The sequence below is a fragment of the Panulirus ornatus genome, chromosome 38 (genome assembly GCF_036320965.1).
Source record: "Panulirus ornatus isolate Po-2019 chromosome 38, ASM3632096v1, whole genome shotgun sequence".
NCBI lineage: Eukaryota > Metazoa > Arthropoda > Malacostraca > Decapoda > Palinuridae > Panulirus > Panulirus ornatus.
This window is the reverse complement of record NC_092261.1, coordinates 3,731,794-3,752,155: the sequence shown is the minus strand read 5'-3', so window position 1 is coordinate 3,752,155 and position 20,362 is coordinate 3,731,794. Positions and strand designations below refer to the sequence as shown.

At 37.9% G+C, this 20,362-nt stretch overlaps 1 protein-coding gene across 4 annotated transcripts; it reads right to left on the bottom strand.

The window, feature by feature from the left end:
* Nucleotides 1-243: 243 nt before the first annotated feature.
* Spg7 (SPG7 matrix AAA peptidase subunit, paraplegin) lies at nt 244-16,075 on the bottom strand. Of its 4 annotated transcripts, none has more exons than XM_071684443.1 (16): nt 16,055-16,075; nt 14,488-14,740; nt 14,160-14,283; nt 13,192-13,316; nt 12,025-12,298; nt 11,689-11,826; nt 10,881-11,114; nt 10,024-10,191; nt 9,145-9,296; nt 8,059-8,281; nt 6,211-6,373; nt 4,469-4,599; nt 3,147-3,326; nt 2,074-2,193; nt 1,753-1,944; nt 244-717 (listed from the first exon to the last, which is right to left on the bottom strand). In XM_071684443.1, exons 3-16 carry the CDS (start codon nt 14,268-14,270, stop codon nt 565-567), a joined length of 2,364 nt encoding a protein of 787 aa, XP_071540544.1. In that variant the 5' UTR covers nt 14,271-14,283; nt 14,488-14,740; nt 16,055-16,075; the 3' UTR covers nt 244-564. The 4 variants fall into 4 exon arrangements, with proteins under 4 accessions (XP_071540544.1, XP_071540543.1, XP_071540542.1 ...); XM_071684442.1 differs by having other exon boundaries at nt 14,492-14,740; nt 16,055-16,071; XM_071684441.1 differs by having other exon boundaries at nt 16,011-16,061.
* Between the last annotated feature and the right edge of the window lie 4,287 nt (nt 16,076-20,362).

Below are 20,362 nucleotides of genomic sequence, written 5' to 3'. Positions count from 1 at the left end.
TGAAGAAGAGCTGTATTACAGAAAACAGTAATAGATACTAAAAAAGGTTAAGGTGCAAGTCTATGAAAAGGACAGTAACAGGAAAACAAGCATTAAAATGGCTGAAAGTGTGTAATGGATGAGTGAACATCCAGCAAGAAGTTTTCTAAAGTGGTTAATGGAAAAGTGAAGATCAGCGAGAAGTTTTCTTGTTTATTGATGGCTGAAAGGGAATAATTTATCTGTTCATGGAAATGGAAACAGTTATTTTCCTTCTTCATTTTGAAATACACCAGATTTATTGTAGACATTACAATGAACTGGAAAAAAATATACCAAGTTTCATGAAAACGTTTATATACATACCTTTCTGCACTTCAGTACAAGAGAAATAGGTTCCCTTAACATTTCAACCTTCAGCAGACATTTGTCCAAGTGTTCACTGACAAAGCATTTCTGTTTCTGAGTGAAGTGCACAACATAGCAGGGGCATTTCTTATGTAAATGATGAACCTCTAATGATCTTAGCTGTTGGTGCTCCACATAATTTTTAAATATATACACAAAATAATTTTTATTAAGATCTCAACTCCCTTTTCCAGATTCTTTCCATGTATTAATTTCCCCCTCAAACTGTAAAGGCTCTATTGCTACTTTTGGGCCATACTGAGGTGGACCAAGTATAGCTTCAACATCGTCATAGTTCAGGGTCTCCTTTTGCAGCAGAGCTTCTGACAGCTGGCAAATGAAATGAAAGAAACAGGTTGTCAGAACATGGAGAATTCTTGTCTCCTTAAATTAAGCTTATCAAGAAAAATTTAAAGTAAAATACTTCAATAAGAAAAAGTATTTAGTACTTAAGCATATGAATCTATCCCAAATAGTTAAATATCCACCTTTTTGTCATAGGCATGAAAAACAGACATTAGTTCATCTTATTACTGACATTCACAGATAATTTGTGAATTATATTAACTGTTTGAAAGAAGTAGAATACAGCTATAACTTAACATCCCTTTTTCTTGAAATTCAAGTCAGCCACAAGAATCAAAAGGCTGACACAATACTTCCAAATGAAAAGAACCAAAAGTGATGATTTGCCTCCAAATTTGAATTTAGTGATTCAAACAATCATTCATAAATGTCCTGATATCTATCAACTCGATTGCTATTTACACAGGGTGGATAAAGTTCATACATGCACCTCTGAATAAATGCACAAAGTTAAGGCTTTGGCCACGACCCATCACACTCGCAAGTCTCAGAGACATCTTGCCCATATCTCACTGGAAAAGACTTTACATCCAGCAACAATCAAATTCAAGAATTTTTTCTTTGATGTATACAGCAAGACTTTTAAAAACATTACTTATAAACAAAAGCATTTTGCAAACTGTCAATGGCTATGTTCATATATAATAATCTAAATGAAGATAAAGTCTCACTTATTACAATATTTGCAAAACAATGCAAGAGCAAAGTTTTTTCTTGAACCATTCTGGTGTCTAGAAGCCAATTAAACAGTACTTGGGTAGAAAATTATTGAACTGATGTAGATATTCCAACGGATCACCAGATACACCATTCTCGTAAAGATGCAAGCAAACAATGCAATGCACACGTACAATACAGGTATCCTACTTCTGCCTAAGAGTATTTAAAATTAAATTTCAGAATGTAGCGTAGACCAATATTTCAATACTACAATGAGTGCTCATTATAAGGCTATGTGCTACTGCAAAATGTTTTATCAAGCTATGTATGAACACTAACCAGTTTTAATTTGTCCATATTAGCCAAAAGAACTTCTTCAGTTTTCTTGTAAGCAGCAAATATGAGCCGAGATGCTTCTTCATCTATACTTGCTGCCAGTTTCTTAGAATATGGTCGCCGCCCAATCTCTCTTGATTCCTCTTCAGGAAAAGATACTGCACCTACTATATCGCTGAATCCAAATGTTCTTACCTACAAAAACAGGTAAAATAGTTATCATAACTTTGAGAAATTTTCTTTTTTAATATTATAAAATGTCAGCAAAGACTTTTCAAACTAAAGGATAAGTACACATTTTTCAAAAGCAGAGAGATTTGTTACCTGAGCATATGCCATTTTGGTGACTTTTTCAAGATCATTCTGTGCACCAGTAGTAACTCGATTAAACACTAAAGACTCTGCAACACGACCACCGAGAGCCATGCACATCCTCTCAAAAATCTGTAATGAATAATCCAGCTTACTTTACCTTCAGGTTTATGTTGTCAATGTTTCACTAAAGTAAGGGTGTTTCTTATGTAATAATGTATTTCAATATCAGTTCTCAGGTAGGAAATTACTGTAATAAACTGAATGATCAAAAAAAAGCTGCTATTCTGCCAAAGCTTACAATAAGTAGGAATAGAAAGCAAAATTTTGCAGGGTTGCACGTAATGAAGTGTATGTATGACTGAGCAAAGCTGTTATGTGGAAGAGTTCTTTACATAATTCTTCAATACTGCTAAATATATTACAAGGTAGCTGTTTAATATCAATAATTCAAAATAATACAATTCTTAAATATCATCAATACATGAATAAAGAGATTTTCACTAAGTCCTTAATTAGTTGTCATGTCACTATTAAAGTGCAATACATGCTGTCATCCAGTAAAAAGATCAAAATTGTCTTTTTCAAAACACAAAATTTATAGCTAATCAATTTGCTCTATTCTAATACTCCATTCATACATACTTGCTGGTGAACCTTCTTCACTTAAGTTTGCTTAAGTTTGAGCACAAGCAATGTGAAGAATGATTCTGAAGATTTTGAAAATGAGGTTTTAAACCATGAAGGGATTGAGTAAGGCTTGTTGGTAACCAAAATATCTGGGATAGCTCCTGCATGCACGATCCTGCTTTGAATATGACTAACAATGCAGATGATGACTGAAATCCATCAGTATCTTTCAAAAACTCAGTTTCTGATTAAATGGTATCATTCAAACTAATTCCCTCATAAAAAAACATAACAATAGTTTTGTAAACTAAAAATATTCCATATCCAACATAATCAAGATTAAAGGACAAGGTAATCTAAACAACTGTGGCAAGAACATATGCACCTGAATTTAACGGTTCAGTATTATACAGCAGTATCATTAAAATAAAAAGTTAAACTTGTAATTCTACTACCTCCTCCTGAGTGTACAGTTTCTGATCCTTAGGTATATACTGAGCAAATCCTAGAGCTTGATTCGTTCTGGGGACAATAGTAACCTTAAGCAGAGCATCAGTATGCTTCAGCAACCAGCCAAGCAAGGCATGGCCAGACTCATGGTAGGCAACAACTCTGCGGTCCTCTGGAGACAGTGCCTGTGGGATAAAAACATTTAAAAGAACCCAAAAAATCTAACTTAGGAATTTCAAGTGAACATTCTTGGATAATTTTCAAGTCTGGCAAACATAAAAACCATATCTGTATGAATGAAGTTTGCTTATGAAAAAACTATAATCAATGGGATGTGGCACATGACATGCAGATTCAATACAGCCTACTTTGAATTACATGGGGCAACAAACTGTATAAAATGAGATGACTGCCTTAGCATTCATGGTTTTTCTGAGCATACCAACTTCAATCACAACCTGATATACATGAAGACAACGATGCATAATATAGGGACACAACTTAAAAAACTTCTTTCCTTTGAAGATAATCAATAAATGGGTACCTGGCATAGGCAAGGGTTATATGTATACACATATAAACTTATTTTTGTTCCCAAACTTCACATTCTTTCCCCCCCCTCACTTTGCTCATTCTAAATAACCACATACAAACATGGAAGAGTTTAGTAAGCTTGTGATACTGGGTCCCAATCATCCTAGGGGAGAATAATCTCTAGTCTGATCCATCTCTGTTGCTAACAAGCATATGAGCTCACATTACTGAAATGGCTTGCATGAAATTCTTTTTTGATTTTTCCCAATGACATCATCAGTGACAGAGAAAAGGCAGCTGTATGGATAGTATCTAAAGGGAAAAAGTGCAAATGACTGGTAGGAATAGAGAAGAAATTGAAAGGAGGTAAAAAAAAAGGTATCCACATCCCCAAGGTTCTTTCCATTCAAATTCATGCTCCAACAAACTTATCTCTCCCCTTTCATGAACTTAATTACCTCACTTTTATTCATATTAACTCTCAATTTTTTTGTCTCTCTTCACTGACACTGGTAAGAGATTAAGCAGCATAAGGGTAGAACCGTTCTCCCAATAATACTTCAACAGTAATAATGTGTGCATGCACCCACTCCCAAGTCAACAAACAACTGTATGCATTAACTGGGGCTTTTCTTATACCTATGCCTTTCCCACCTTCATGAGGAAGCACCAGGAACATATGAACAAAGTTGTTATTTCCACATTTTCCATATGTCCAGTCTCTATGTCATCTACAACATACGCTCAAACATATACTAAAGAAAATTTCTAAACATCTGCCTTTCATTCTTACCTGAGACCTCTTTTCAGTGCCACCAACTACTCGTTCAACAGCATATTCTAAGTCAAGGGCTGTCACCACCCTCTTTGCATATCTTGCAGCATGTAGTGCTGCCTCATTGACAACATTTGCAATATCAGCACCTGTAGAACGAAGAATGTTCACATTTATTTTGTTATTCATGATACATTAATATACATAACATCCACACCTGCTGTCTTGTAAGGGCACTTTGCTCACTTGTCTAAAGTTAACTGCATCATGAAAATGTGTCGCTGGTTGTGCTGAAACTGAGCCTTAGCTTCAGTCTGATTCGGCTTCAGTGGAACCTTGGCCAAGGAAATCTGCTTATGACGTTGATGGACTTTAGCTTCCATCCTAAACTCAACACTAACATTGGTCAATAGGTCCACAATGCAGATTTTTTCATAAATGTTCACCATTCCCTATATCAATGAGGTAGCACCAAGAACAGATGAAGAAATGGCTTCATTTGCTCCCATACAGTATCTAGCTGTCATTTATAATGCACCAAAATGTCTGGTTAAATTAATGGAAGCCACTGCAGTAAGTGATACAGTATGTAACATAAAATTTTAATTTCTCAAAGTAGAAGATGAAATTGGAAGTGCTTAAGAAGTTTGTTAATGGCAAGAAACAAGGGTATAACTGACACATTTGATCAAAAGAAAATTACTAAGGAAGAGCTACCTCAAAAAGTGTTTAATGTGGATGAGACTGGCATATTTTGAAAAATAATGCAAGCCAGGAATACTAATGAAGAAAACTTGGTTTAGGGTTCAAGGCAGCCAAATGCTGCTCAACATTTCCTGAAAGGGATTGCTGAAGGATATTATAAGCTTTTGTCCTCTCTAGTGTTTCACCCACAAAATCCCTGGGCTATGTAAAGTTTGTATTATCTGTGATATGGCAGACGTTGTCCAGTCAGATAAGTCAGGGGTGATGTAAACAAACCTAGTGTGGTGAGCACCATGCACCAGCCCTACTAACATGGCAAAGTCTCGTGTGTAGATGCTCTCCCTTCCAGGAACTCTCAATGCTTTACCATCCTGTATCTTTCACGCTTTTAGGCCTTGAAAACAGGGGACCTCATCTTGGAATATCAGGTCTCCTATTATCGTCTCTCCCATGTGCAGCTATATTACGCCCTCTTTACCTCATTTTTCGTTTAGTTTCCAATGAATGTTATCTGCAATATCTGTAACATGGCAATCAGTGATGAATACGATTATACAGGGAAAAAATACAGATAAGCCTAGTATCCCTGTCTATACCTTACAGTAACCCACCCTCCCCTACATCCCACTGAAGCAGCACTTCATGCCCTGATCACTACATTTTTCACTACGATTCTATTAAATACCATCTAAATATTGCCATGACACAGTGGAGTATAGTGGAGGTAAGCTAATTTCTTTCAGTCATTGCCCATCCAAAAAAAAGTTAGATTGGGGAAATTTTTTATTACAAACTTGACCCCCCCCCCCCAACTTTGGATCAATTTCCAATGCTCAACATATGATGAATCAAGCTGCAATATGCCTTCCAGGGAACATAACCCTCTCAAGTCAGAGTATAGATGTAGGAAGAATTTGTATGAGATAAATATTAGAAGGGAAATGTTTATGAAGATGTACAAAGGCTGGTGATATGTAAGAGCTTGCACAGGCTATCTTGCTGAGCAATGAGAAATGGCATATCAGATAAAAGTAAAAGAAAAAAAATGTCCTCACCACTGAATCCCAGGGTGAGAGATGCCAATCGTCGAGAATAATATGATGTTGGTTTTTCAAGAACAATGGCTTTCAAGTGATGTTCAAATATTTCACGGCGCTCTTCCATATTTGGCAAGTCCATTAAGATGTGACGGTCAAATCTTCCTGGTCGTAATAAAGCCTAAAATATGGAATAACAAAATTAAACAATGTATCCATATCTTTCTCTCAATAGCATGTATGGGTGTTACCAGATTTCATCTGCACAAGGTTACACAGTAAGTAAAAAGTCACGTTTAGCAAGGCTGTATCACTGTCAATGGACAAAAAATTGCACAGTCTCAGAGAGAAACTTTCCACTCCAAAGGAGTCCATCTATTCTCCACTCCATACTGGAAAACAGCCTTGAAGCTGTACAGGTCCCATAAATGGGGTGTTGAGGTTGTACAATTCAAATAAAAGTATTGTGTGTTGCTTTCTGTATTCAAAGTTTTCTAAATTCAAAGGTGATTGGTACATATAATCTCCCTCTAAAACAAACAGGTAGCCTTGTTATAAACTTATCTACCTATCTATCACCTTTATTACCAGTGTCATCTAAATGGGATGAGCAAAGTTCAGCTAACCTGATATGTCAAATATATCCTCAACTTTTCACAAAATTAACCCTGTCTTCAACAATATTAGAGAACTTCATAACAATTTTTTCTTTACATGAAGCTGATTCAAGTGAAACTTTCATAACTATCACCAGTTCACCCTTACAGACAAAATGCCTTCACAGCACACAATAAGTTTTTATCTTAGTATTACCATATAATTAAGAAACCAATATATTAATATGAGGCATCATCTGTTCCACTTTACTATGGGGTCAAAATAAGACTAATGAGCCAAAATGTAACTCTAAAACTGCAATTCCTTATTCATTATAATAAGTTCCTATGATGAGGATTAAGATAACTTATACATCAGAAGGCCAAAATGTAAGGTAAGTACCTTCCATTTTACAGGCCAAAAGACTCCTTGTTTTAAAACGTCTACCCTCCACATATTTTCAAAGGCAAAACACAGCAAAGGCTTATTGTGGGTGCAAGCATATGACACCCTCTGGATGAAATCATCATACATGTGGTCGCTGAGACTACTAGGGTTTCTAACAGTATGACCATCAGCAACTTGCCTCAGTGTGCCTCAAGCTATCTTGAGGGAAGGCTGTTCTTTCTTTACTCTTCTTGGCTGTCACTTCATTTCCAGGTGCTGTCTTTCTTCCACCCATGCTTCAACATGGTCGGCTCTTACCTTTCTAAGGAGGAGAAAGCCCAAATTTTTTCCTTGACTCAAGAAAATGTATTTACACATGAGATTTCTTGGTGCACTGGGCACTCAGAATGCATGATCAGGTAACAGCTTCCTGCAACGTCTTATCAGTGACCCACCTCATTCAGATCATCAAGATTCTTCAAACTCAGAACATGGACTTAAAATACTTCTGGAACTTTGCCAATTTCATGCCCACACACTTGCAGATGGAAATCAAGGCCAAAGGAGAGAAGACAAAGTACTAGAATATAAATGTGACATTGCCTTTGAGAATGTATGGAGAGACAGACAAGGTTTTACGTTGAAAATGTATATCCATCTTCTATCTATATCTCTGATGCCCGTGCCCTTCAGGAACTTCCTCAAGTGGGTCCAAGGCTAAAGTCTTTGCTCAAGGCAAAAGGCAACTCTGGCACAGTGTGTCTAGTGGCTCCTTTCTAATGTTCCACTGATTACTTCTACCTAATGTGTCTACCTAATATTCCAATCTATTACTTCTACCTAATGCTCTTCCCTAGTATACAATAAAAATTGATAACTCACTTTGTCAAGTATATCAAGTCGGTTTGTTGAGGAAAGAAGCACTACACCTTCCTTTGAGCCAATACCATCCATCTCTACCAAAAGCTGATTCAGCGTTTGCTCAGATTCACCTGACCCACCATCAAAGCCACCAAGCCCACTGGAGCGCTTTCGACCAATTGCATCAAGTTCATCTATGTACACAATACATGGTGCCCTCTTTTTGGCCTCTTTGAACAGGTCCCTGAAAAAGATAGAATAAAATCTGAAGAAGTCAGATAAAAAAGGGACCTTTCTACATATCAATAAGAAAATTCTGTATGAACACCTTGTTCAAGCTAAGGAGAATAATTTGACACAATCATTCTTAACTAATGGTTCTCCAGCATTCAAAATGTTATAGCATTGTAACAACCCATCTCGATCAGATACTAATTTCTCTCTTTTACTTTCAGCATCTTTCTTTTACAAACATCACTATTTTGACTTATCATTCTAATTCCTCTCTGATTCAGATGACATAAGGGCATTATACTTATCAACAACTGGAATGACTTTGATTCATTCCATTTTGTTTCAAGATTTAGCAAAAGAACACAGCAACCCCACACCTCACTCTAATCTTAAATGATGCCACAGCCATGAAAATATAAAAAAAAGTGCTAACAGTACAAAACCTAGCTGCATTCCTGCAGTTACTTCAAATCACTCATACCTCCTGACATGTACTCTCACACATTCACTAATTCCACAGTAAAAGCTTCTCTCTTGAGTCCACCACCAACGCTGTGCCAACTATAAACAGGAAGTGAATCACCTCCCATGCCCCAGAGTGCCATTGACCTGACTTTCATTATAAGACAACTGTGTTCACCTCCATCACTACATTGTCCATAAACACATTATACAGCCAAAATGGTATCACACATCCCTGATGCAGACTTATCTTTAAAGAAAATTACTTACCCTCTTCACTTATTACTCACATACATGCCTTGCTCTCCCGGTAAAAACTCCTCATTACATTTAAGAACTTTCCGCTAACCCCATATGTTTTTAAAACCTTCCACTTAATACTAAGAAGCTTAAAAAAGGATCTTGTGTTACCTAACTCTTGCAGCACCAAGACCACCAATCAACTCAGTAAACTCTGATCCATTCATTGCTAAGAATGGTACCTGGCCCTCAGTGGCAACAGCTTTGGCAAGAAGTGTTTTGCCACAGCCTGGAGGGCCCAGTAAAAGCGCACCCTTAGGAACCTGCAATGATATTTAAGCAGTGTTTGAGATAATATGAAGAGTGAAATCTTTGGTAAAACACAGAATACTGTAATTTCAAATACACCTAAAAAAAATTTACCCTTATGCCTGCATGAAACTCTAGCTTCTATATTCTGGCTATGAAATTCTATTTCTTGATTTATGTTTTCACAGAAATTGTTACTCTCAACAGTTATCATAACAGTACCATCTCTATAAGTCTGATCCTCTTTTCATATTCTCACTAACCACAGAGACAAATTCAAACACTACATGAGCACTTTCTCCGACAGGAGCATCATACATGATATTTCCTGATTCTACATAAATATAATCTAGTAATGTAGTGTATCACCCCTCTGACTCTAATGTTCTCAGTGACATGTTTATACAGAGTTTCACTAGTAAATACTCTCAGAATTTGTGTCTCCATGACTTTATCTCCATGTAAACCTACTGGTGTGCAAGCGCATAAGTTTCCAAATTTATATCAGCTAATTTGCAACAGGGTAGGAGGGCTTCCTGCTCATGTTAACCTACATATTGGCTTGTCTATGAAAGTAATTACCCATTTGTCCTTTCTCTACCTCATGAACATCCTACTCTGTAATATAAGCATACAAATGACACAGACAGCAATGTTAAAGAAAAAATGAATAAACAAGTACTAAATAATTTTACCTTATTAATGCTAGATATTGTATAAAACAATGATATGAATGCTCACCTTTGCTCCAAGAGCCCTATATTTATCTGGGTTCTTCAAAAAATCAACAAATTCCATAACCTCTTGTTTGGCTTCCTTTGCACCGGCAACATCAGAAAACTTGACCCCTCGTCCAGAACCGGGCAGAAGAGGGTCAATGATTGTGAACTTTGCTCGAGTCATCTGAGTCTGACATAAAAGATATAAAAAATGTGTTAATACATACATGAATATTAGTGTTAGTGTACATCAACATGGTTAAAATTAAAGAAAGAAATAGTTCACAGTCACATTTTATAAGATACATTAGTACTCTGGCATATGGCTTCACTAAGTGACATTTTTGCCAACAGTAATGAAAGGTCAAGAATTGTTGGTGCTGGATTATCAATGCATCCCTAGGATAACACTAATTCAAACAATGAGATACTCTTTTCCCAACTGGTTCATACCATTTACCTAGCTGCGAGCAATGTCCTTGCCCAAAATTCATTTTCAAATACCAGTAAAAAGAAAAAATGTCACAATGGAATACCGAAACACTAGGAAATTCTACTAATGTGCCAGAAAGCTCTTTGCTTATGTGCTATCCCACAGTTAAACTAACCCTTTACAGGTTTTTAATATTCACAAGCTGAGATTAAAATTTTAGTCTGAATATATTTCTCCGGCATTCAGGAGCAAAGTTTACATGACCTGTGGGAAAATTTATCTTGTTTCATTGAAAGTAATATTTTGCTTCAATCAAGTGTGTCCAAATATTGCTTTTTGATGAAGGTGAATTAAAATGTAAAGCAAATTACAGCCTCTACTATCCACATATCTGCAAGCTCTTGCACAAATATCAAACATTACTTAATATATATATATTCACTCACCATTCCCTCAATACTGAGTGGCCCTTTAATATTCATGTTCCTTGAAAGAAGTGAGACAATAATAGCAACAACTATAATGGAAGCCAGAAGTCTCCCTGCTGTGTCTCCACTCCTTTCATATACCACAGGTATTCCCTGATCTGTTCGAATGCCTAATTTTGCTTCAGCTTCCCGTAAACGCTCCTCAAAATGCTGTAGGTCAACTATGTTCATGTGGTAGGTTCGCTGATCCACCTGAAAATCAAAATAAAAGATGTAATTCTACAGAATAACCATTATTATTCCACAATCAAACTGTGAATATGATTGTATGATTTATGAGCAATGTAAACAATCATTATGTCTACGGGAAAGTGAAAAAAAAATTTTGGATTCCCATATATGCTGACTGCAACACTATGACTAGTGGAGGTATAGCTTTAGCAAATTATTATAGCAATACTATTGGGTAGTTCTATTACAATGACTTTCGGAACACATACCAGCCATATGGCTTCAACAGCTTTAGAGAAATACAAGGAGAAGAGCATGTGCACAATCTGACTCAAATTATGTATGTAAAAGCATCAACCACAAGAAAAATGATACATTACCAACTAATGGTGCATGGTACATTACCAACTAATGGTGCATGGTACATCATGGATAAGGTATGCCAAGAATCATTAAGAGATATACATATCTAGAACCTCAAGAAGAATGGCATGCCACTTACAATATAAGAATAACAGTTTCTTCTTTTAACTTTCAAGTATATTAATGGCAAGGACCATACCATAGCAAACAAAACTAACACCTGCTTCCTTACCTTCTTGCCCTTGATGACTGCACCTTCCTGAAGAATAATGGTAACAATGTCTATGTCTGGCCGCACAATCACTTCCTCCACCTCTCCCTTGCCAAGCATGTGATGAACAAACTCGTTCCATGAGACATAGCGTGCCATCTAAGGTACGAACACAGTCAAAATAAAATCCTTGGTTATAGTGCTAATACGAAGACTATCATCATCAGGTATATAATACAATTTCAAAAACTCTAAGAAAAGTATGTCCTACCATGCATATCAATATTAAGTTCATGAACAAACTAAAAATATTCAACAATGTATCAAAAAAAAATCTAATACAATCTGCTGACTGACCTCTGGCTGATTACTGCCAGGGAAAAGCAGAGAGATGATAGCAATAAACATGTATGCTGTAAGCATCCACAATGCAGCCTTAGCTAGCATGCCTTTCCTTTCATCATTGTCATTATTCTTGTTACCATCTCCACTACCACCACCACTGCCCTGTGAAGGAGGACCTGCATTTCCCCCACTAGGCCCACCTCGACTGGACTGGTTGGACTGGGAGGCTGAGGTGTGTAGGCTGCGTTGCAACATTGCAATCTGCTCTGACTGTGGCACTCCAGATCTTGTCAAAAGAAAAGTGGTGCTTTAAGACTTTTATAAAAACAAGGAACATAAAAACCAGAATCTGGGGAATGATAACTTTTGTCTAAAATGAATGAGCACATCAAATGGTATAACAGACACTATTTGAGATTTCAGGAACATATCCCTGGGAGTTACAGAGATAGCAATTTCATAAGGTATCATTTCATAAGACACATAATTTTCCCTTGACCTGAAAAGCAACCATTTTCTTCAGAAACAATAGGAAGTCTTTGTGGTTGCATAAAAAAAATTCTAAATTCAAACACTATATGCACTATAAGATTCAACACTTCCTATATATTTATAAACTATAAATGGTCTATACATGTTCTGTAATAAGATATCAAAGCAAAAGCAAAACCTCTTCCACATACCATAGTCTTAGATCATTTAAGAATATTCCACAATATGCTGAATGCATGCTGAGTGAATGGCAATAGAAGTAAGGAAGACCAAGAGTCAGGCAAAAACAAAGTACTGAATGTACTGGTATGAAAAGTATTAACCTTGAGGATTATTAGGAAAGTGTAAATAAGGTATAGACAAAAGTACAAAAGCTGGTCTGAAGTACACTATGAGATTTAAAATCTGGAAATCTTGGGGATGAGCAGTTGCAGAGTTACAAATTTTGCTGGACTGGGGTAAACTAATATTGTCAAAGGGAACAGATAGTAGATCATATAAACCTTTTGTCTTGAAAACATGAACCATTAGAAAATATTAACCATTTCCCTACTTTCATGCATCAGCCTGAACAGGAACTCTTATTAAATATCTGGATTTGAATCCTGCAGGTTATTTGAATATCACATATTCAAGTGGCAGCCACAAGTAGTTAACACAACATGTACTGGAAGAAATCACCCTCACCTTTCAAGGAGCTTAGTAACTGCAGTAAACTCTTTATTGAGGTTTGTCCATATTGCTGCATTCAGTGTATGTGAAGTCCTCTGAATAAAAGGTTTTCTTAATGGAGCAAATGTCCTGAAGGGCTTCTGAAAACAACAGATATCACTTAATAAAACTATCAGCAACTGTGTACACTACATCATAACAGATTTCTCTTTTAATACTCAAAAAATACAGCTGAAGAAAAGAATGATATGTACATAAGAAAGTCGTTGCTGAACCTTGATAGAGGTGGGCCAAGAATTCACTGCTATTAAGCACATACCCAGGTAACTGTGGACCATCAGTCAAATGGTACAAAATTACGGGAGTCCTCCACTAACCTATGACAACTCATATTTTTATCAAAGTGATAAAAGCCACAAGCAGTCTTTTGTTTTTCCTCATTTTCTGTTTAATGCTTCTTTATTGTAACATTTAGTTGTATGAAATGTGAATTTTCAGTTACCAAACAGATACTATTTCACTTGGATCCTGTATACTTAAAATTCCCATTATTTGGCCAGATACACTATCTAGAGCATCAACTACATAGAAAGTTACTTTGCAAAAGCCAGAGGAACCATGATAGTTAATGCTATTTGTCTACAATGGAGCATGACAAACTAAGTTGACAAAGTGGTTAAGTGTTCTGCAGTTGTGAGGGATCACTATAATGTGCATATTTAGTTACTTTGAACACCATTATAAGAAATGAAACGTTAACAATTAAAAATGCTGACCATTAGATAAATAATCCACCCATACCTGACAATAAGACTTAAAATCTATGTCTTCATTTTGCTGTCAGACTCAGAAAGAAAGTTTAAAAAGTTACACATTTTGGAATACTCTGTCAGCTGAAACAATAGTGCTTCAAATGGAAAAGTACTTCTATGTAATATCTAGAATGAATGATAACACATGACAATACAAAATATCAGTTATACCTGTGACTGTGCATTACAAGTTGCAAGGTTGGGTAACCTGTGAGCAAGTGAACGAAGGGTACTATGCCGACGCAGTAAAGAAGTGAGCATTGTGTAACTAATTCGCTCCATGATTATAAACAGTCTGTGGAATAAAAATTCTATGAGTAACTACAATATTTCATTTAACATGTCATGCATCATTATTTTAGTACAATGATTCATTAGCAAGAGGATAAAAAGCCCTTCTCAATTCCCTTAGGAAATATACTTGTAACATATCAGCTCAATTAACACATACACAAACAATGCTTAAAGTTACAAACAAGAATAATGGGAAACTACTCACTTACAGCCAGCCAAACCAGGATTTTCCACCTTCTCATCACTCAGGGCATCTATCTAGGGTGCACTAAAACCAACTCTTCTTACAGACGTAAGGCTGGAACTTAAGTTTGTGCAATTCTATCAAATATCTTTTTATTACCAATTAGTTTTTTATCTTGCATCATATATCTATTTCTCTGGAATCCAATCTGTTACCATGAGAACTTTGGCTTTTTGGATTTCAGTGTTGTGGGTTCACTATATTTTCTGCCTTACTGAAATAAAATCAAGTGTCATCAGAACATGCAAGTCATACATAATTTATATGGATAGAAGAAACAATGTGCACTTTGGTAATCCTAAAACAATGAGGTGTAGTACAAGTTACATCAAAATAAGCTATACAAACAAGTGAGACTTTTCTTTTCACGGGTATAAAATCTAATTTTTCTAAGTTTATTCCTAATAACATCTTACAAGCAGTAGTTCTGCCATTCAATTTTGTATCACAGCCTGGCTCTAGCTTTGTTAAAAGTTACCAATATCTAATCCTATTTATTAAAGGTGCAGAGAATGATTATAATTCATGATAGTAAATAATGTTGAAAAAGATGACAGAATTGAGAGTTATGTATATCAAGGAGAATATGAAGTTAATTGCTATAAAAGTAGGTAAAACACACAAGAAATAAAAAAAACTATAAAATCCTCTTCTAACATACTTAGTATCTAAAATAATAACAGAAATATACCATCATTAAAATCATCTTGTGTTAAGGAGTGCACAGTCACTTAATCCACTGCCTGTCTGTTATTATCTGGTGCCAATTCACAGTACTCACAGAGTGTGACAGGTAATCATCAACCAGGATATTAAACATTAAGATAAATCTCAACTGCTATGGACGGTAAGCGAAGTTATGATAGGTTCTGATAACCTTTTACAAAGGTATCAGCTCTGCCAAAGTTTACTTCAATAAATCCCACGTTTCCCCTAATATACTTCCATTTTATCTAATATCTTTTAATAAAATATGATGCACAGTCATGTTCCTCAACAGTCACTGCATTCCATTGATGCTACACTTGCACTGCAACACAATTACACTCAATATCCATAGGTAATAGCGATGAAGAGCCAATCTGGACTTTTATATTTCATACGCTATAACTTTCCTCCCATTCTAAGCCATACCCTCTTTTGTCAAGAAATCATTGTTCCTTTAAGTGACTATAATCACATTCCCCCTACAAGTACAGTGATTTTCCTTTCCAAGAACACAAGACCCCTTATCTTAACTGTTGCTGAAAAAGTGAAGTAACTATTATACTCTAGACTTTGCCATGCCACCATCACAATAACAAGTTCTGGGAATATAATACATAACAATTGCGTCAGACGTCAGCTCATCCTCCTATCAACCATTATTCCCCTTATATGTCAAGTAATACAATACATCAACTGGGGAATATCCTTGACAACTTGATCTTAAGTATTTTCGAAAATATTTTCTTCTATTTCAAAAAGAAACACTAAGAAATTACTCAATATTTTTGGTACAATAATAAACCCAACCACTTTTGTTTACCTTGTGTAAGGCCAGCTGACGGCGTTAAGAAAGCGATGAAATTTCTCACATAATTGGTAAATAAGTATTTGCTTGAATTTACATTCTATTTACACTACAGAGATGTGATGATATTGAGATAAAAGAATTACAGTAAAATTTCAAGTTCTTCTCAGATATGGCCAGGTGAGTATTGTATTTACTGTAACAACTGACAAAGCAGTCTACTGTACTTTACAAGAAGCTGCTAAAGCTTACTACTGGTACATATCAATAAAAAATTACACTAATGCACAAAACTGATTTGATTTTAATGACTTTGGACAACAGGCGTTTGACTATCCAAGGTGTGACAATTCAATATAACTGATGAAGTGAAAAAAGACCTGGATTTTTATCCTATATTCCGATACTCCAGTACATTAATTTTCATCTTGAAGCTTCTAAAAAATTTCGCTCTATCTTGGGAACTTCGCCACGGAAAGGTAGGCTACATATACCATATTTGGATATGCATATTTTCAGACAGAAAATTACTTGCAGTAACTTTATTAGTAAATATCATAGACCATTACGAAGCTATGAGATAGCTTCTGGTACATTTGTTTTAGTAGTTATTCTTACTGTTGATCTAGTAGATATTTCATAATAATATATATAAGTTTTGTCTCTCATGTTTGGATTGATGTGTGACATTTTAGGTTAACTAAGAAAGTTTGTCTTACACTATGAATGTGAACACTACTGTAGGAAGGAGGCGGAGGTGCTGGGGTTCCGTTCTGCTGCAGCAGGACAGAGGCACTATGGTGTTGCTGCAGAAAGGAGGAGTCGCCAAGCTCCTATGACTGTGCTGCAGGAGGTAAGAGGGTGTTGCCGAGATTCCATCGTTGTGCTGTAGTACCGCTAATGATACTGCCATAAGAGAAAAAGAGGGGTTCGAGGTCCCATCATGCAGGAGGGAAGAGGCGTTGTTAAGGTCGCATGGTGGCTCAAAATGTTTCCAAGCAGAGATTTGGGTGAGCCTTGATGACCATAGCTGACCCAACAATCATGAGTTCATTGTGAGGCATACGAGTCCCAATGATCTGCACACACACAAGAGATCACTAATACGGCTTTCGAAGAGCTAGGTCCACTGGAAATGTTTCCGATGTGACCCACATATGGTTCGCCTCTCCTAGAGAAGCACTACCTGCACATCTAGGGTAGTTCTTCTTCCACTTCGCTGTTAGTCTGAATCAAGAGCTCTCAACCTTACGAGTTCTGTGATGATGCTTCGGGTATCATTTTACCCACTTCTCTAGTGAGCTGTTTGCCGTATGTCTCACCCACCGTGAACGGGACCCCGCAACACGAAATGGCTGCTGTTTCCCATAATTTCTATATGCAGACCAGACACACGATGACTGACCGTTATGATACCTCAATCTTTGGAACACAAGCTGTGGAGTTCCCTTTCATCTATTGTCTTTCCTGCTCACAAGAGTCCCTACGGCTCCTAGGGGGATCAAGCAAGCCTTTAAGCCCTTTGATCCTCAGTGATCATATGATCTAGGTTATTCCTGGCATGGTACAAAGTCCCTTACTTGTGTGTGTGTGTGTGTGTGTGTGTGTGTGTGTGTGTGTGTGTGTATCACATATGGAAAGTAACCACATCATTTGGGCAATAATGATAATAATGAACGAAAATAAAAATTTTAGAATTTTTTTTTGGCATTTCTGGGTCCCTCTTTAAGGTAGGGCTCCTGGGTTGTAGGAAGCCCCCTTAACCCGTGCGAGAACTTATAATATATATATATATATATATATATATATATATATATATATATATATATATATATGGGACCATCCTTTTCTATGATTAATAATGGTTTAAATATTTTCGTAATTACATATACATTAGTCTCATGTGAGCACTTGGCCAGTGAGATCCAAATAAACTACAATTCGAGCAACACAAAATCCCACACCTGGGTTAGAAAGCTGTTCAAGTATCCTACAGCTGCTGTAGGTGACTCCTTTGTCGGGATATAGTTCTAACTTCTCCAACAAGCTAATCTAGATGGCGTAATAATCTCCCAAAGAAAAGAACACATGCTTAGAGCATATCGGTGATAAATGTTTATACTTAAAACGGCAAAAATTGTTTACCCTTCAAAAATCTTATCAGTGGGAGATGTGTCATCAGAGATGCCGTATATAAGAATTTCAAGGTTCGTCACTTACGAGTGACCACCACTGGGCGGGTATCAGGCAATAGTATGCAGGAGTTGTTTGTGAAACTTCTTGTTGATGACGTCTGCTGCTGAGGAGGGGATGCGGTGTGCGCACGTGGGGGGGTAGGGGGGGGGGGTTGGCCAGCCAGGCATCCTGGCCTCAGCAGTGAGAGGGTGGCCACACCTGCAGGTATGAAGAACACTTTATCAAATGTCTAGTGCCGGTATTCGAACCCAAGTCTCCCTGTTGCGCCGCGCCCGCCAACGCCTCATCGCGTCCCCACTTCACATAGATTGTGACCGTTGGAACAAATACATCTCTTTTTTTCATTTGTAGTTATTGCTTTTAACCGAAGGACCACCAGGATTTAATAGCGAGATGGTGACGTTGCTCACCATCCCAGTCTATCGGTGCCTGTACCTCCAAGTGACACATATACCAGGTTTTATAGCGAAAGAGGCAGATGTACGTCTACTGAAGACCATAGCCTCAGTCGTCGGCAGCCAGTAACGTACCTCTGCACGTCTAAACCGTCGTAATTCGTTGTAATGACGAATTCGTTATGGAATATCTGCGTCTCGATGCTTGGGATCATGAGCCAGCATTTCAAACCAATTGCAAATCCGGATCCCAGAGGTAGAGGCAGTCCGGGCCAGAGGGAGTAAATGTCCTAGTGGTGTGGAGAGTGCTATGGCATGTGCCTCTCTTCCACAGTGCCTGATGTGGGGTGTGGGCAGTGTCGTGTGGGTGTATGGTAGTGTACAACAGGTGTGGGTGGGAAGGTGTGTCTGGTGTGAGGCAAGTGTGGGCTGTATGTGTGTGTGTGTGTGTGTGTGTGTGTGTGTGTGTGTGTGTAGCGTGGGTGTGGGCGGATGTGGGTATGGGTGTTGCGAGTGTGGGTGGTAGGGTGGGTGCGGGTGGGCGGGTGGGTTGTCAGACGGGCTTTGTCAGTAGAAGCTTCCAAGCGGCCGGCCCTCCGTCCACCACCGCCCACCGTGGTCATCACTTGCCACGTGGCCTCTGTCACCTGGGTCCCGGATGTCCTCCTCTGTGTGTGTGTGTGTGTGTGTGTGTGTGTGTGTGTGTGTGTGTGTGTGTGTGTGTGTGTGCCTATCTATGCAGAGGAGGAGGGAACTGAAAGCCTTTCTTTACCACTTCCACACAACCCTTTCTGAACTAGATGACTTCTCCATTCACCGTTTCTTTAATTTGCTTGTTCCTATGATTCAGATCTTGCCTCTCGCCCAGCGTGGTTAAGACCAAGGATGTGAGGCGTCCTTAGTGTTCAGTCCCTCTACATAAGGTACAGTCTGTGTCGCCCGCCGATGGACCTTCGGCCAAGCTGTGCTTCATGACTCAGGTGTCGGACTCAATCAGGAGCTGCTGGGGACCGTTTGTGTGTGCGTGCGTGTGTGTGACAGGGCGTGAGTATTGCACTTGCGTTACCCCGTCTCTTATAACCTAGTATGTATGTACCATGTCCTCTCCCTACTGAGTACGCGCGCACACACACACACCAGCCTAAGCTAGGTACCCGCTTATCGACCAGTTCCCGAGGGAGGATGAACACCTGGGTTGGGTACATGTAGGTCGACTGCCTCGTTTAAGGATTCGAACCAATATCTTAAGCGTCATCCTCCTCTCTGATACTGTCACTCCACCGAGAAGAGTTTCCATTCTTATCTTTACCTGATGATCCAGTCTTTCAGCAGCTCCTTGTGGGAGCTAACTGGTACACATGCTTTCTGTTCACTCACTACCACACACGCTAATCAACCCACTCCTGCTTTCCCCAAGACAGTGGATCCTTCCGTCATAAAATTCGACCAGATTCCTAACGCGAATAAGCATTTACCGGCTTCCTTTCTATAATATTTCTATTATTCTACACTCCCTCCTTATCATTCATACCACTAAGGCCAATACGTTTTCCTCATAGTGTGCAAATACCTGTTGGTATTTCACCTATTTGTACAGTACAGTGAGAGAATACTAAATTCGTTGAGCCCATGTCTTAGGGAGTGATTGTGTGTGTACTTGTCTGTCTTTCGTGGTATATGTAACGACAGACAGGCAATTCGCTCGTTAACAACAGGCTGGAGCTCGTACGTG

Coding starts and splice junctions, on each gene's coding strand:
- Spg7 (XM_071684443.1), bottom strand. CDS start 14,270: ATGGAGCGAATTAGTTACACAATGCTCACTTCTTTACTGCGTCGGCAT. Junction 13,317..14,159: donor CTTGTAATGCACAGTCACAG/GTATAACTGATA, acceptor TGTTGTTTTCAG/AAGCCCTTCAGGACATTTGC. Junction 10,192..10,880: donor CACTCAGTATTGAGGGAATG/GTGAGTGAATAT, acceptor CTTTTATGTCAG/ACTCAGATGACTCGAGCAAA.